Raw genomic sequence first — 19,271 nt, 5'->3', positions numbered from 1 at the left:
ATTAAGAATTCTAATTAAATTATATAATTAAAACTACTGAAATTAATACGGAAAATATCTTTATTTGCAAGAAAAAAATGTGTAGGAAATGGAAATACATTTTGTTAAGGGAAAATAAATAAATTTCGTCCTAAAAAGATGTTAAAAGGAGACACATATTCTGTTCTAAAGAGAGGTTAAAAGGAGAGCATAGGATAAAAACTTGGAGGTAAAGTAAATTATAGAAAGTTTGTGGAAAAGAAACCCTGAGAAAAGAATTTTGTGCACAGTCAGGACTGTTTAAGATTAGAATAAATTTAACTGAGCAAATGAATGTTAATATTAAAGATTAATTAAGGTGGTACAAAAACTAGAACTCAGTTTTCTTTCTGTTAAGAGGACAAATTTTTCTTATAATATTGATCTGTCTTAACAACAGATCGTAAAGTTTATTTACCTTTTAAGTAATCTGCTGTAACCACCTGTATTTGCTTTCAAAATCATTTATTATGACTTTAGTTAGGTGAATAAGCATTGTTTCACAGTGACCTGTGACCCTATTGGACCAGTGTTTTAAAACCTTCTGGAGTTTCTGCTGTGGCTTTATGGGTTAAGAATCTGGCTGCAGCAGCTTGGGTAGCTGTGGAGATGTGGGTTTGATCCCCTGACTGGCACAGTGGGTTAAAGGATCTGGCATTGCCAGGGCTGCAGCACAGATTGCATGGCCCAGGAACTTCCATATGCCCCAGATGCAGCCATAAACAAACAAACAAACAAACAAACAAACCCTTTTGATATCCTTGACAAACTTCTCCAAGTGAAGTCCTTCTGACCTCTACCTAAGTTTGGGATGCTTCAGAGAGCTCCTGAAACATCTCAAAGAGAGATATTAAACTAATTAGGCTTATTTGATATGTTAAATTACATGGAAACATTGTCAAACAAGTGATGATAAACCTTCTTAGGGTATATTATATGGATGAAAGTTATTAATATAAATGTTCTAGAAATTATATGAAATCTCTAAAATTTGGATGTGTCCTGGTATCATGTTATCAGTTATAATTCTAATTATTATCTTAAAAAGTTGTATGTCACAGAAATAAATGTCTTGTCAGATCTTTAACCATTCATTTTAAGCCTTTCCTCATTTATAGACAGGTCTTGTTTTATTCTGGTGCTTTTTCAAACATGCTTCAACTTCAAGAAGATTTATAGAAAAGACTTTCTGAAAGCACAGGTTTCTGATAATGTTCAGAGTATACCACTGAACTGGGTTAAAAAATTAAAGCAGTCTAATGAAAAATCTGATGGTTTCATAAAACTGTTAACAGAATATTAAGATCAACAAGAATTAGTTACATAGGACTGAATGAACTGATAAATTTTATAACATTTATGACTTTTTGTCTGAAATATTACTGGTCCTTTTACTCTTTGCTTTTCCAGATTTAATGAAATCTTTTCTCTTGAGCTTACTATGACTTACAGTAGCTTAGTAAATTATACCTTCGTAAATAAAGATGAAACTTTTATCTTTTTCTCTCTACCTGATCCCTTGAGAATTTGGAAATTCTCACTGAGTATTCTTATTTTCATGGCAATACAGTTATAGCATAAGTTCAAGAAGAATCTGTTCTCCTTATAACAAAACACATTTGGGGCGTTCCCGTCATGGCGCAGTGGTTAACGAATCCGACTAGGAACCAAGAGGTTGCGGGTTCGATCCCTGCCCTTGCTCAGTGGGTTAACGATCCGGTGTCGCTGTGAGCTGTGGTGTAGGTCGCAGATGTGGCTCGGATCCCACTTTGCTGTGGCTCTGGCGTAGGCTGGCAGCTACAGCTCCGACTGGACCCCTAGCCTGGGAACCTCCATGTGCCGTGGGAAGTGGCCCAAGAAATGGCAAAAAGACAAAAAAAAAAAAACCAAAAACATTTGGAAATATTGGTTATATTACCATGGCTTTGACTGGAATGTCATTTTGAGAATATGCATAAAACCAGACATGACCAGACAGCTTAAAAAAAACTAAGATGGATTTTAAAGAGCCATAAAGCTCTTTGGAAAAAAAAAACAGCCTAATGCCTTTTTTACGGGGTTCCCAACAACCTGGCCAGGTGAGTAAAAATGTCCCTTCTTGGTAGGTGCAGGAACCTCAGGATATTTGGGAGACCTCAAGAGAGAGGAATTCCCTCAAATCTGTAGGTATTGCAGATGGCTCTGATGGCAAATCCTTGCTGTGGCTTTCCTGGCCTTGAGAGCCCTTTTTAAAAGTCAATTTGAGATTCCTTATGAAAAGTTCCAGCAAAATAAAATTTAAAATAGCCTATAAGATCTTTAACTATTCCTGTTACCCTTATGCAAACAATGAGGCCAAATTTATTGAAAATAGGCTTATTTTGCAAACGAGTTAGCCTGAAGTTAGCTATATTTGGTAGAAATAGAGATAGAAGAATTAGGTTTCAGTGGATATGGATATTAAGTTCTAGTATTTGTTCACTGTCTTTGAGATTTGGTGAGCCTAAGACTCACTTCCTGGATAGCTCCTTATTTATAATAATGTTATATACCATTATACAATTTTAATGAATTATTAACAGGACATCCTAAACCTGTTTCTGAGGCTTATCACAACAATCTATCTTTGGATTAAGATCAAATGCCCCATAACCTACAACCAGGAGATTATGCATATCACAAAAGACATCATTTAAAGGACGCTTTTCAGCCTACATGTCAAGACCCTTATCAAGTATTCCTAACTAACTCACGCACAGCAAAACTAAAGGGATTCCTATTTCCCACTTAACAAGGGTCTCTGCACCGAACTGGTCTATGGGGAAGACAGCTGACCTCAAAATCACCTTAAATAATGCTCAAACAGAAAAGAAATGACATCCATATCAGCACAAGAAGAAGATGACATCAGAAACAGCTATTTCAAGATATCAAATTTGACGTATACGAATACCTATAGTGTTTTCTTGGTTTCTTGGACCTTTGCAAATGAATCAAAAGTTTTTCTATGATGAGCACAATTCTATACAGTGTTTAAAAATTCAACCCAATCGTTGGGTTTTATGGTCAACTGCTTTGGTGGATTTCTCTTCTCCAAGACCCTGATTGGATGTCCCTAGAAAATTTAGTTTAGAAGAAAGAAGTTATAGTTCTATTTGGGCCACTAATGATATTACTAGATGGGATCCCTTTACTCGGCCCATGAATCATACTTGCTCTGACCCTGGATATAAATATGAATTTTCTTTAAAGGGTATTCAAGCTCAGTCAGAACAGAAAGCTAAATTTCAGTCAAAAAACATAACTTCAAATATTAGGAGGGATCCTCCCTTAGTTATGGGATAGATATATACATGGGTAACACCAGGCTGTAGTCACTTAAGTTTAAAAACTCCCTTATGTTGGGAACAATGAAATCATACTAAGGATAAGCACCCGAGTAACACTAGGAAATTGGGCTGGGTGGCTTATGAACAACATCAACATATCATTACCCTTAACGATAGTGATGGTACGGCACAGACTGGGTTTCATGACCAGAGATATACTGGGTAGCATCTAATGGAACTCAATGGATTTGCAGCACCAATTTATGGCACTGGCTTCAGGCACAATGGATAGGAAGATATACCCTGGGACTCCCTGGGGCTCAAAGCTACAAGCATGTCAATTTGGACATGACTTTCAATATCCTATAGCATCCCAAGGGGGCACTTGAGCTATAATTCAGACTGAAAGCTGTGTCTTTATGCCTGATGAATCCTCTAATATAACACATTTAATGTGCCACATGAAAAATCAGATTTTTGTCTTAAGTGAACCTCTTCCTAGCCTTGATGATTTTTTTCTTTTTTTTCTTTTTCTTTTTTTTTTTTTTTGGTTTGTTTTTTTAGGGCCAGACCTGCAGCCTGTGGAAGTTCCCAGGCTAGGGGTCGAGTTAGAGCTGCAGCTGCCAGCCTATGCCACAGCCATAGCAACTCAGGATTTGAGCTGCATCTGCGACTTACACCGAAGCTCATAGCAACAACTGGATCCTACCCCACTGAATGAGGCCAGGGATTGAATCCGCATCCTCACAGATACTAGTCGGGTTCGTAACTGCTGAGCCACAATGGGAACTCCCACCATGATGATCTTTTGAAGAGCTGGTTTGGTTCTGGAAGTTCTTGACTTAAATTCTTACTTATGACCTTATAAATGCTACCAGCTATATTATATTCTGCCTATTATGCTAGACTTTTGCTTTTTGTTTGTTTGTTTTGGCCATGCCCAAAGTATACAGATATGACCAGGCCAGGGATCGTCCCACATCACAGCTGTAACACGAACCACAGCAATGACGACACTGGATCCTTAACCTGCTGAGCCATGCTGAGCCACAAGGGAACGCCTCTTGTTTCTTATTTTACTTAGTGTGTAACCGACACAAAATTAATGACTAAGTAACTTGAAATGACAGACCAGTTATATAGTTCTATATAAGATCAAAATAATTCTAACAGTGTAACTTTTAGATGCAGGAAGAAGCAATAGAGAGAACCATTTGCTGGACCATAACAGACCTATGGGTGGCCCCAAGGCTCTTAGGGCTCCCATTAGAAGGGCTCAATTTAGTCACTGAATGAAATCTTCACTATCAACAAAATCCTCACTTGACCTAGGAATGAGCCTTCCTAATGCCACAGGTCAGATTGGTTAAAAAATGCCTCCCAAACCTGGGTTGAATTTATAACCAAAAAGGGAGAACAGTAAACAAAGGAGAACAAAAGAGTGTTTTTGCTCAGCAGACTGACAGTGTACCCTGTGTTTCAGACAGAGGAAATGAAGATAAAAACAGGATGCTCTGTGCTTTGACAAACAGGCCCCTTAGGTAGTTAAATGTGTATCTCAAGAAGAATTCTATGAAGCCCAGATTTTTGCATCTTCCCTTATATTAAAAAAAAAAACCACTATAATCATAAACTTGAGACACTTGTTATTTGTGACCAGCAGTAATCCTTTACTGGAATGTAACCTAATGCACATATTCCCAAACCCCAAATCACTTATATACAGGCTTCCCTCCTACCTCTTTGGAGCTACTGAGTGGTTGTCTCCCAGGGTATAGCCCTCAGTAAGACCCTGAGTAAAACAAACTCATAGATCTTACACTGTGCATTTTCTTTCAGTCGGTATCACCTTCCATTCCCTGTTCAATCTCCTGATATCTGGCTTCTGCCTTCCAAAGAAATTGCTCCCCAGGGTCATCAGTGACTTCCAGTCACTAAATCCAATGGATAGTTTTTAGACCTTATTTTCCCTGAACTCCCAGTAGCATCTGGCACTCTTAAGCCCTCTCCTCCTCCTCTAATGCTCCCTTTTTCAGCCCCTACTTGCTTAAATCTCTAAGTGACTCTCCTTCCCCAAATCACTGACTTTCTAAATCTCATTAATTGTACCTCCTGAAAATCTTTAGGAGATTGCTAAAGATATCTAACTTTGCTAACTGCTATTGCTGCTCCTCTAAGCCACCATCGTTTCTCACGGAAAACTCTATAAACATTTGAACCTAGTCTCCCTAAATTTACTCCTGTGCAACCTCCAATTCATCTTCCATACCCTGCTCCAGGCAGCTCGGCCTCCTTCCTGTTCCTCAAATAAAGCTGACTTTTACCCACATACTATTCCATGCATAGAGCACTCGCTCCCATTTCACCACCAACCTCATGATTCCTGGTGTGGGTCTGACTTCCTTTATCCTCTATACCATGTGAGAGCTCTCCAAGAACACTCCTGATTTACCAAATACTCAATGACCTGTCTTCCCTTGAAATCTTCATGAGGGCAGAGAGCATGTCTCTTTGGGTCCCTGTCTTTTGGGACCCTTCACAGTCCAGTAAGGTATCCAATACATAACAGGTATTTAACTGTTGAATAAATGGATGGATTCATGAATAAGATTTCACTGATAACAAAATGCATGTTCTGAACAATGAAGGTGCCTCTGATCCACACCTGAAATGAAAAATGCCATCTTCAGGTCATAAAGGAGCCTAGCACAAGACTTACACCTCTAATAACAACAGCTGACTTGTGTCATTCCAGGAGGCTAAGCCCTAGGCCAAGCGTTTCCATGCATTATTTATCTTTGGTTTCTGTGATGTTGTCAAGGATGTATCAAAGTCTTAGTTTATGGGTGAGTGAACTAAGTCCAGAAAAGTTCAATAACATGCCCAAGGTCACCATCTACGCACAGATGTACCTGATTCAAACAGAGGTTTTCCTGACTCCAAGTCCTATGTTCTTAAATAGTACTTGCTCCCTGGAGTTGAGCAAGGTAGAAACAAGGGGCTAAATTTTCTACTGCTAAATGAAAGTCATGAAGTTGTGACATGACATTTTTGAGAAGCCTAGTTAGCACACAAATAAAATGACAGGAGATAAGAATCTGAATATTTCAGGAGTTCCCGTCATGGCTCAGTGGAAACGAATCGGACTAGCATCTGTGAGGACGCAGGTTCGATCCCTGGCCTTGCTCAATGGGTTAAGGATCTGGCGTGGCCATGAGCTGTGGTGTAGGATGCAGACATGGCTTTGATGCCGCGTTGATGTGGCTGTGGTGAAAGCCAGCAGCTATAATTCCAATTTGACCCCTAGCCTGGGAACCTCCATATGCCATAGGTGCGGTCCTAAAAAGACCAAAATAAATAAATAAGTAATCTGAATATTTCAGAGAGCAAATGAGAATCTTGAGATAATTAAAAATGTTTTCACTTCACTCAAGTTTTAACATGAGAAAATCTATTGATGTAATTACTGCATTAACAGACTAAAGAGGAAAAACCATATTCATCTCAACAGATACAGAAAACACATTCAATAAAATTCTACATGCATTCATGATTTCAAAAAAAACTCCACAAAACCTTTTCACAAACTATAATAAGAAGAAATGTGAAGCACATGTACTGAATAGTGAAATACTAGAGGCATTCTCTTTAAAATAAGAACAATTCGAAGATTCTTTTTTTTTTTTGTCTTTTTTTAGGGCTCCACCCTCAGCATATGGAAGTTCCCAGGCTGGGGAATGAATCAGAGCTACAGCTGCTGGCTTATGCCACAGACACAGCAATGCCAGACCCGAGCTAGTCTGCAACCAACAACACAGCTCACAGCAACGCTGGATCCTTAACCCACTGAGTGAGACCAGGGATCGAACCCACGTCTTCATGGATACTAGTCGGGTTCGTTAATGCTGAGCCACAATGGGAACTCCCCAAAGATTCTTATCTCTACTATTCTATTCTTTGTAAATACTTCTATATACTCCTATATACTTCAAAACTTCTATACTCTTTCAATCCTGTATGGCACTGGCTAGGATGCAGGGGAAAGAATGTATGACAAAACTGTCATTGCAGAAAAGTGGCAAGGACAGGGAAAATTCAATACAAGATACCAAGGAAAGAGTTTATTGATACGGGAAAAAAAGAAGTTAGAGAACCATATCACATCATGAACTAAAATTAATTCTAGATGAACTAAGTACTTAAATATCAAAGACAAGACTTTAACACTCCTAATTAAAAAAAGCATGATAAATTAAAATTTTCATTAATATTACTGTAATGTAACCTCTTGCCTAGTGCAGGCTTTTCTCTTAGGCCAGCTGTTCTCAGATATTGGCACACATCTGGATCACCTGGCGGGCCTACAAAAGCACAAATTCCTGAGCCCCACACCCCCGAGTTTTCTGATCTAAGAGGTAGATCAGAACCTAAGAATCTGGTTTGGGGTAGAACCTAAGAATCTGGTTTGTTTTGAGCTAAGGGTAGGAAAGGATTTCATAAACAAATCATCAAAACAAAACAAAAAATAATAACCTTAAAGGAAAACATGATTAACTTGTTTCATTAAAACTGAGAATTTGTTTATCAAAAATACTAACAAAAGAGAGAAAACACAAGCTCAAAATGGAAGATATATGCAATACATACAAACGAAAAGGAATTTGACACAGAACGTCCACAAATCTTTAGGAAGAAGTAAAACAAACTCATTTCATGAATGGACAAAAGACATGAACAGTTTTTTTTTTTTTTTAGAGGTGAAACATAAGTAATCAGTGAAATAAACAACACTGCCATAAGAAGACATCATTTTATACCCACTAGTTTCACAATATTTAAAAAGTTTGAAGAGGACACATGTTGGCAAGAATGTGCCATGTGAGAGCTCTTATTTGCTGCTGGTAGGAACATTAACTGGGATCAAACGCTATGGAAAACAACTTTGCATTACTTTTTTTTTTTTGTCTTTTTAGGGCCTTACCAGCAGCAATATGGAGGTTCCCAGGCTAGGGGTTGAATCAGAGCTGCAGCCTCCAGTCAACACCACAACCATAGCAACACCAGGTCTAAGCTGCATCTGCAACCTGCACCACAGCTCATAGCAACGCCAGATCATTAACCCACTGAGCAAGGCCAGGCAGGGATTGAACCTGCATCCTCATGGATACTAGTCAGATTGAACTCTGGCATTACTTTTTTAGACGAAGTATACTGTCAGAGAAACTTTTGCATATGAGGATCAAGAGATGTGTATATACATGTTCAATGCAGCACTGTTTGTAACAGAAAACAACTGAAAATAAGCCAAGCGTCTAAGAGCAAAATAGATAAGCAAACTTGTGCCTTATTTATACAGTGGAAAACAAAAGAAAAAGTGAACAAACTGTATATACCTAGAGGACTCAATGCAGTAGAATGAAAAAGTTGTAATCAAATATATATATTATGATTTTTTTTGTCTTTTTTGCTATTTCTTGGGCCACTCCCGCGCCATATGGAGATTCCCAGGCTAGGGGTCCAATCAGAGCTGTAGCCACCGGCCTACGCCAGAGCCACAGCAATGCGGGATCCAAGCCGCGTCTGCAACCTACACCACAGCTCACGGCAACGCCGGATCCTTAACCCACTGAGCAAGGGCAGGGACCGAACCCGCAACCTCATGGTTCCTAGTCGGATTCGTTAACCACTGCGCCACGACGGGAACTCCTGATTTTTTTTTTAAAGTAAAAAATAGGAAGTTCCCTTGTGGCATAGCGGGTTAAAGATCCAGGGTTATCACTGCAGCATGGGTTGGATCCTTAGCCCAGGGAACTTCCACATGGCCGAAAAAAAAAAAAAGCCAAAACCAAACAAGTAAAAAGTAAAAAATAAACAACACATTGTTTCAGAATTTATGGTATGAGGTAAATTTATAAAGAAAAGTAGGAATGAGAAGAAAACTTCTGGGGAGTTATTGTGGCTCAGTGGAAACGAATCCGACAAGCATCCATGAAGTTGCAGGTTTGATCCCTGGCCTTGCTCAGTGGGTCAAAGATCTGGCATTGCCATGAGCTGTGGTGTAGGTCACAGATGTGGCTCAGATCCCATGTTGCTGTGGCTGTGGCAGAGGCCAACAGCTGTAGCTCCGATTCTACTCCTAGCCTGGGAACTTCCATATGCTGCACTTGTGGCCTTAAAAAGCAAAAAAGAAAAAAAGAAAAAAGAAAAAAGAAACTTCTGGAGAATGGTTACCTCCAGGAGTTGCGATAGGTAGAGAGACATGGGATCAAACTGGAGATCAAAATGGAGAGGTTCTATGTTTTCTGAATTAAATTGGATGGTGGAATCATGAGAGTTACCTCTATTGTGCTTCATAACTTCTATATACACACAATGGTTTGTTATTTTCCTACTTATGGTTTAGATCTCATAAGTAGAAAAAAGTCTACATTTGAAATGCTTTGTAATTAATGTATAAACATGAAGAAGGGTGGGGACTTTTCCGTTTTAGTTGTATTGGTTTGGTGCTTGTCTTCATCCTTTCCTCCTTTTATTTATTGAAACAACCTGGACATTGGCTGCATTTGGTGGGTAAATTATGACTTTGCCTAGTGGTTAAAGCAACCCCCAACAAGACTAAGGAAAGCTCTTGACAATCCTCCCCATGCTCTTCATACCCTGTAGTAGATTTGTTTCTGGAGTTGGACTTGGGAGGAATGTAAATAGACCTCACAGGGGTCTGCACACAATTACAGCTTGCAACTGAAGTGCACAAAGGTTCTGGCTGTGTAAGTGAGCAGCAAGCAGGCTGCTGCAGCTGCTGGGAGAGAGGGTGGGCCTTTTCTGCCCTCCACCCACAAGTGGCAGCTCCTAGAACCTCTACTTAGGGAGAGCGAATGCATTGTAATTCACAAAGAGGAACTGCTTCCCCTTTTTACTCCTAACTTAAGAAAATCTAACAGAGGCATATCTCTGTCGAAGCATGTTTGGGGGCCCATGAATTTTTGCAGCTAAGAATAGGCAGGAATCTTTGTAAACCTAATGAGAAAGGAGTGCCTTCAAACAGTGAAGAAAGCAAGCTTAGAATTGGTTTCTTTCCATGGGTAAATGAAACATTCTTTCCTTTAATTTCTCCCTGAGAACATCTGGGTGATTTGTTCTGTCACTTCTACAGAGAAGCAATGCAAACAACTTAAAAACAGCTTGTATGCAACAAAAGAATAAAACTGGAATGCAGTCATCTTTTCCAGAATAGGAAACTATTCATCTGGTTCCTGAACGAACAACCAGAAGGCACCACACATGACATGAATATTCATAACCTGAGGTGAGGGGACACTCTTTGCTTATTTAGTTTTAAAAATTATGTACATATGATTTTTATGTAACATATGTGATTTACTTATCTTTAAAAGAGCCACATGTTCAAGCTGGAAAAACAAGATATATTAAAAATTTAATACCCTTCCAAACAATCCCCCCCACAATAGTAATTTGGTATATTCTCCCATACCTGTTTTTACGTACCTTTTTTCCCTTTCTTTCCTTCCCCCTCCCCCCAAAATGACACTTTATACATTTTTATTCAGTATTTTTTCTACTAAACACATCATGATTTCACTCTTGGTCAGCAGACAATGCTACATTCTTTGTAACAGCTGTCCAACATTTAACATGGAGTTCCCACAAATTATTCAACTATTCCCTTATGTTTTTGTTTGTTTGTCTTTTGGCCATGCCTATGGCATGTGGAAGTTCCCGGGCCAGGGACTGAACCTGAGCCACAGCAGTAACTAGAGCCACAGCAGTGACAATACTGGACCCTTAAGCCACCGATCCACCAGGGAATTCCATAACCTTATTCCCTTACTGATGGACATTTAGGTTGCTTCCTATTTCCTGGCCGCATAAACATGGCCACACTAAAAATCTGTTTTCGAGTTCCTTTTGTGAGAGTATTTTCACAATACTATTGCTAGATTAAAGGTATAAAAATTAAAAGTATATACACACACATATATATACATATATATTTTTTTGGTCTTTTTGTCTTTTTAGGGCTGCACCCGTAGCATATGGAGGTTCCCAGGCTAGGGGTCTAATCGAAGCTGTTGCTGCCAGCCTACGCCAGAGCCACAGCAATGCGGGATCTACATCTCGTCTGCGACCTACACCACAGCTCATGGCAACGCCAGATCCTTAACCCACTTAGCGAGGCCAGGGATTGAACTTGCAACCTCATGATTCCTAGTCGGATTTGTTTCTGCTGCGCCAAGACGGGAACTCCAAAAGTATATTTTAAAAAATATAGTAGATGTTAACCAACTACTTCCCTAATTTGGTGGCAATTCACTTTCCCACTAGCAGTGTAGGAAAGCACCCTTAACCCCACATTCATGCCAGCAACAGACATCACTGTTGTTGTTCTGTCAGTCTCATGGGAGGAAATGGTATTTTACTGCTGTTTTAATTTACATTTCCATAACTTCTTAGTGAGGTTGGACATTTTATCATATGCTCCTTGGTGATTTAACATTTTTCTTTGTGGAACTACCATTCAATCTTTTGTTCATTGTTCTATTAGGTTGCCTTTTTATTATTAATTTTCAGGAGTTGTTTTGTATATTAAACACATTAACCCTTAACAGATGACATGATTATTCTCCATATCCCCTTGTGCAGTTCTGCTGATTTTAATATCATTTGTCACATAGACAGTTGGCCCTCTGTATTCACAGATTCAGCATCCATGAATTCCATCAACCTCAGATCAAAAATATTCAGAAATAAAACAAATTCCAGAAAGTTCCAAAAAGCAAAACTTGGAGTTCTCTTATTGTGCAGCAGGTTAAGGATAAAGCATTGTCACTGGAGCAGCCTGGGTCGCTGCTATGGTGCAGGTTTGATCCCTGGCCCAGGTAATTCCACATGCCAAAATCCCAGCCAAAATAAACAAGCAGAAACAAAAAGCAAAACTTGAATTTGCCACTGATCAGCAACTATTTATATAGGCTTTACATTGTATTTACGTATCATTTATATTGATTTGGCATTTTAGATAATCTAGAGACGATTTAAAGTATAAAGGAGATGTGTGTAGATTATATGCAAACACCATGCCATTTTATTAAAGGAACTTAAGCATCCTCAGATTTTGGTGTCCCAGGGGGTCCTGGAACCAATCCCCCAAAGATACTGAGATGACTGCATTTTTTTTTTTTAATTTTATGTAATGAATGGAGTTCCCATCGTGGCTCAGTGGTTAACGAACCTGACTAGGATCCATGAGGATGTGGGTTCGATCCCTGGCCTTGCTCAGTGGGTTGAGGATCTGGTGTTGCCGTGAGCTGTGGTGTAGGTCACAGACGTGGCTCAGATCCCCCGTTGCTGTGGTTGTGGCGTAAGCTGGTGGCTACAGCTCCAATTTGACCTCTAGCCTGAGAACCTCCATATGCCAAGAGTATAGCCCTAAAAATAGCAGAAAAAGAAAAAAGAAAAGAAACTGCACCATAGCAGCAACCCAAGCCAATGCAGTGACAACACTGGTTTCTTAACCGGCTGTACCACAAGAGAACTCTGATGATAACATTTATTAAATAAGCATTCTTTTATACACCTGGGTTGTTTCAGTCCTCTCTATTCTTGCCAGGAATGTATTTTGTTTATTTCTACGTGAATATCTTGCTTTGAATAAAGAAAGTCTCCCTTCACTTCTTCAAAATTCTTGGTTATCTGTGGATACTTGCTTTTCTGAATAAAGTTTAAAATTCCCACTGGTCTTTTTTTTTTTTTTTTACATTTCCATCATTTTTTACTTTTTATTATTGAAAAATTTAAACACATACAAAAGTAGATGGAACTCTGCATAATGAATCCTGAGTATCCATCACTCTGCTTCTACATTTCCAACCAATTTACCAGCCTCCTCCCTCATACAGGATTTTTTTTTTTTTCAGACTGGATTAGGGCAATACCCTAATGGCTTCATTTTATTTTATTTTTTATTTTTTTATTCACTCAATGAATTTTATTATATTTATAGATGTACAACAATCATCACAACCAAATTTTATAGCATTTCCATGCCAAACCCTCAGTGCATCTCCCCATCCCCCAACCTGTCTCTTTTGGAAACCATAGGTTTTTCAAAGTCTGTGAATCAGTATCTGTTCTGCAAAGAAGTTCATTGTGTCCTTTTTTTAGATTCCACATGTAAGTAATAGCATTTGATGTTGGTATCTCATTGTCTGAGAAAACCATGATTCGAAAAGATACATGTACTCCAATGTTCACTGCAGCAACATATACAATAGTCAAGACATAGAAACAACCTAAATGCCAATCGACAGAGGAGTGGATAAAGAAGATGTGGTACAATTTACAATGGACTATTACTCAGTCATTAAAAGGAAAGAAAGAACGGTATTTGCAACACAGCTGGACCTAGACATTATCATGTTAAGTGAAATTAAATTAGAATTATATTAAATATAAATATTAGTTGGAGAGGGAATGATGTTTCTATACTATTCTTTCTCTTTCAGTAACATGGTATTGCTCTAATCATATCATGTTTCTTGTTTTTCAAAAAGATGTTATAGTATTCTACCATAAGATTTGTAGGCTTCTACTTCTTATGCTAAATGGTTATTTCTAACATGATCAAAAATTATTGGATTATGTACGTCTACCTTATATCCAGACACATTTTCAAATTATCTTATTATTTTAGTCATTTCCTGGGTCTAGACATACATTATATAATCTGCAAACAGGAAAAAAATCACAAATTTTCTATTATTTATCCAGATTTTTTTTCATTGCCTGTACATGGATTAAAACCTCTAAAACGTGCTTGAGTGACAAAGGTAGCAAGTATCAGTGTCTTATTTATTTAATGAAAATTTCTTCAGTATTTCAGAGTTTAAGCTTGTGTTTGCTGCTGGATGTTGGTAAAGGTATTTATCATCCGAGCTGCCACCTTAGATGTGAAGCATGTACTTAGATGTGAAGTATGTAGTGCACGTTTTCACCCCGTGCACTGGATCAGTTGAAAGTATCTGTTCTCTTTTTTTGGCCTTTTGTCTTTTTAGGGCCACACCCATGGCATATGGAGGTTCCCAGGCTAGGGGTTGAATCAGCTGAAGCTGTCAGCCTACCCCACAGTCACAGCAACACCAGATCTGACCTGTGTCTGCAACCTGCACCACAGCTCATGGCAACGCCAGATCCTTAACCCACTGAGCAAGGCCAAGGATCGAACTTAACTCCTCATGATGCTAGTCAGGTTCATTAACTGTTGAGCCATAACAGGAACTCCTAAAGTATCTGTTCTTTGAAGGTCAAAGGTATAAAACTATCTGATGCCTTTTTTAGTGATAGATATCTTTTTTTTTTTTTCATTTTTTGGTTGGGCCCAGGGCATGTGAAAGTTCCTGGGGCAGGGATTGAACCTGTGCCACAGCAGCGATCTAAGCCACTTCAGTGACAATGCTGGATCCTTAAACTGCCGTGTCACAAGGGAACACCAGTAATAGATTTCAAATGATTTTACCAATTGCTTATAACGTTATTAGTCTGCTTAGGTTTTCTAATTCTTCTTGGGTCAAATTTGGTAGTTTCTATCTGGCAAGAAAATAATTCCCTTTTCTTTAAGATTTTTAAGAACATTATCATATATTAAAATTTAATTCATTGTCCTATTTTAAAATATTATTTGTATCTATGATTACATTTCTTTCTTATTCTGAATGTTGTATTTTTTTCCATAGATTGGCAATGGTTTATCTTTATTCTGTTTTGTTTTTATCTTTTTGTCTTTTCTAGGGCTGTACCTGCAGCATATGGAGGTTCCCGGGCTAGAGGTTTAATCGGAGCTGTGGCCACTGGCCTATGCCAGAGCCACAGCAACTTGGGAACCGAGCCGCGTCTGCGACCTACACCACAGCTCACGGCAACACTGGATCCTTAACCACTGAGCGAGGCCAGGGATCGAACCTAAAACCTCATGGTTCCTAGTCAGATTTGTTAACCACTGAGCCACGACAGGAACTCCTGTTTGTTTGTGTTTTAAGAACCATTTATCATTTTATTGATAACTTCTGTTCTTTATTTACAGTTGAGATAGGCTGAGTCATGCTCCTTCCCAAAGACGTCCACAACCTAATCCCTGAAAGCTGTGAATATGTTATATGGCAAAACACACTTTGCTGATGTAATTAGGGTTATGAATTTTATGACTGGGAGATAATACTGGATTATATGGGCAGCCCAACTGAATCACACAAACCCTTTCAAAAGCAGAGAACTTTGGCTAGAGGAAGAAAAGATGAAGAGGAGAAAGAAGGAGAAGTCAGGAAGATTCTAAGCCAGTGAGATGGAAGGGGCCGTGTGCAAGGAACAGAGAGAAGTGATAAGAGCTAAGGACAACCCTCAGCTGAGAGCCAGTGAGAGAATGGGGACCTCAGTCTTACCACCACAAGGAACTAGATTCTGCCAATAACCTGAATTAGGCTGCAAGCTCATTCTACCCCAGAGTCTTCCTATATGAGCCCAGGCTGGCTGACGCCTTGGTTTTGGTCCTTTGAGACCCTGAGCAGAGAAACCAGCCACTAAGTTTGTGGTAAACTGCTATGGCGACAATAGAAAATTAATACAATTTTTCGTGGATTTTTTTGGTCTTTGTTTACTTTTCCTTGTATATTTTATTCTCCTCTTTAGTTTTTTTATTTTAGTTATATTGAGATATAATTAATCTTTCAGTTTTTAAAGTGAATACTTAGTTTAAATATTTTGTTTTTCTTCCCAATAAAGGCATTTAAGCCTATATTTCCCAGATACTTCTCTTTTTTTTGTCTTTTTGTTGTTGTTGTTGTTGTTGTTGCTATTTCTTGGGCCGCTCCTGCGGCATATGGAGGTTCCCAGGCTAGGGGTTGAATCGGAGCTGTAGCCACCGGCCTACGCCAGAGCCACAGCAACTCGGGATCCGAGCCGCGTCTGCAACCTACACCACAGCTCCCGGCAACGCCGGATCGTTAACCCACTGAGCAAGGGCAGGGACCGAACCCGCAACCTCAGGGTTCTTAGTTGGATTCGTTAACCACTGCGCCACGACGGGAACTCCCCAGATACATCTTTATCTAACATATTAAGATATAGAGCACAGAATAAATTGGTTTTTAGAAAATCCAGATTGAAAGGCATATCTAGTACAGAAAACTTTTTTTTTTTTTTAGCTTTAAAAGCTTTTTATTGTTATACAAGAAATGCAGGTGTATTTACTAGGTACAGAAAGTGAAAAGAAAAATAATCAACTAGAATCCAGCCACCTAGAGATTATCACTGTTAACATTCTGATGTGTATCTTTCCAAAAATGTTCAGAGAATGCTTTGGCATATAACTAACTCAGTAGAGGCATTTTATCCAGTCCATTTCAACCACTCAAGACTACAGATGCTTTCACAGGGAAGCTACATAGAGTTTTGGGGTTATTTCCATTCTGTTTGTCAGAGATACAGCCCTCCACTGAGGATCTCAAAAACAGGCTGAGTGATTGTGGGGACACAGTGGGACAAAATGGGGAGGGCTTGGGATTGGAAAGACCAGGGTCTGAGTCCCAGCTCTGCCACCTGCTGTGCAACCTGTGCGTCCTCAGCATCTGTAAAGCCTGTCTTACTTAAAAGACTATGTGAGATAAGCAGAATGCTTCCCACTGTGCTCTGACTGTGGTGTCTTGCAGCCTGTCCTGAGTGGTGCAGAGGATCTGGGGCAAAGGGAGAGGAAGAGACCAGTGAAAGCAGAACAGAGAACTGAGAAAGTCCCAGAGAGATGCCAGGAGGCCAAGGGGATCCCCAAAGCAAGTGATAGCATCTCAATGGCCACTGCTCTTGCCTCTGTCTGAAGGGAGAGGGTCCACCAGTTGGTAGCGGAGGAGGAAGCTGGCTCCCAGATGAGAACACGGAGGGAAAATCAACTTTGAGAGCAGATCTGAGCTAAGCTCAGCCATCCAATATGAGATATTTTCCTTGTTCCTTCTTGATCAGGAAGATCATGTTTGATAAGGGTTTTCCTCATGCTCTCCTCCTGTCTAATCCCGTTCAATTTACTAATCCCTACCTCCAGGCATGCTAGTGCAACCTTAAATAATTAACATCTATACAGATATCAAGTTTTAGTTAATTAAAATTCAGAAAGCCTTAAGGCTTTAAAAGCCTTACTTTTAGAAGAATGTCTGCTAAGAGATCCTTTTTTTAAATTAAAAAAAATTATTTTTATGGCTGCACCCACTGCATATGTAAATTTCCAGGCCAGAGACTGAATCTGACCTGCACCTGCGACCTACACTGTAGCTGTGGCAGCATCAGATCCTTTAATCCACTGCACCAGGCCAAGGTGAACCCATGTCTCAGTAGTGACCTGAGCTGCTGCAGTCAGTTTCTTAACCCACTGAACTGCAGCAGGAACTCCAAGAGATTCTTTTCTTTTCTTTCTTTCTTTTTTTTTTTGTCTTTTTAGGGCCATACCTATGGCGTATGGAGGTTCCCAGACTAGGGGGTGATTCAGAGCTGTAGCTACCAGCCTACACCAGAGCCACAGCAGCGCTGGATACAAGCTGCGTCTGCAACCTATACCGCAGCTCATGGCAATGCCGGATCCTTAACCCAGTGAGCAAAGCCAGGGATCAAACCTGCGTCCTCATAGGACAGTCGAGTTTGTTAACCGCTGAGCCACAATGGGAACTTCCCCCAGGAGATCCTTTTTTAAAGATGTCACACATTCACATAGTCTAAAATATGCCTTGGGGTTTTGTGAACTCACACCAGTTTCTTACTTCTCCTATATCCACAGAAAAGTAAAATTCACAGTGATATCCCAGTCAGGAGTTGGATATATGTACTAAGAAAGGGAAGGGAATTGACATAGTTTACAAACATTTTAACAAGGTGGGTAACACCCAAAACTTTAAAAATGAACCTTTACTTTAGTGACCTAGAAGAGCCAAATTCATTTTTCATTCCATTGACTTATATTTAAATATAGTGCACATATCTTTAACACATTTGAGATTAAACACATCTCAAGAGTATGTGTTTTTAATAACTGAAGAAAAGACGGGGGGAAAGAAAATAATCACTGAGCCTTCAAAATCTAACAGAGATAAAAATTCATTTTTCTACTCTTAAAGTTAAACTTAGAAAACAGAAGTAACAGACAGTGTGGGAAAGAAATCAATAGCTCTTGCTTATGCTAGTATAACCAGCACATGGAATTTCAAGTTCAAACAACAGCAACCTAGATGTTATGAGATGGCAATCCCTACATCCATAGGTCCATATTTAAAACCTCACATTCTGGCTCATAACTGCAAATTCTGCAGTTCTGGTGCCCCTTCAGGGGAAAACACTTACTAGAAACAAACTGAAACATGACTAGTGGGAATAAGATGATTTCCAAGAAATTATGAATGTACAGACAACATTGACAGTATGTGAACTTTTGTGAACTGTTTTACTTTTTATATCTGACTTATACACACACTGAGACACTGACCTGTAACATGTAGAGGATGACAGCTGCCAGTCCAACCCAGCTATGCAGACTGTACATATTGGGGATTTTTGCGGCATTGTGGAAATCAAAAACGGCCACGAGAGAAATAATTGCAAGAATGGCAGCAACAGTATTCAACCCTGCGTGGATGGATTTCATCAGGAGCTTGCTGCATTTCCAGGTCCACGGCAATCTGTATACGATGATGGCTAGAAAGAGAGGAAAAAGGGATAGAATGTGTTATTGTTGTTGTTTTAATCAACCAAGATGAACAGTTTGACACTCAAACCCTTCCGTGAAACCCTTTTGTCTTGGGTTTTCTCTTGGGTTCTTGGGCTCTTTGCTGGCATCTTTTTTATTCCCAACTTATGAATGAACCTTGGTACCCCTCAGGCTCAGATTAGAACTTTTTCCTC

The 19,271-nt window shown here is 39.4% G+C and overlaps 1 protein-coding gene across 2 annotated transcripts in view; it reads right to left on the bottom strand.

Annotated features, from left to right (window-relative positions):
- The window catches only part of LOC125123281 (plasma membrane ascorbate-dependent reductase CYBRD1), a 45,107-nt gene that overhangs the window by 12,833 nt on the left and 13,003 nt on the right, over positions 1-19,271 (bottom strand). Inside the window, exon 2 of one of the 2 annotated variants that reach the window (XM_047772867.1) lies at positions 18,856-19,064. The exons of the other annotated variant lie outside the window; for it this stretch is intronic. Within the exon in view, the coding sequence (XP_047628823.1) occupies positions 18,856-19,064 (209 nt within the window). The remainder of the gene's footprint in view (positions 1-18,855; positions 19,065-19,271) is intronic. 2 annotated transcript variants of the gene reach the window in all.

This window comes from Phacochoerus africanus, chromosome 3 (genome assembly GCF_016906955.1).
Source record: "Phacochoerus africanus isolate WHEZ1 chromosome 3, ROS_Pafr_v1, whole genome shotgun sequence".
NCBI classification, from domain to species: Eukaryota; Metazoa; Chordata; class Mammalia; order Artiodactyla; family Suidae; genus Phacochoerus; species Phacochoerus africanus.
The sequence above is the reverse complement of the archived record's forward strand: the minus strand, read 5'-3'. Positions and strand labels throughout refer to the sequence as shown.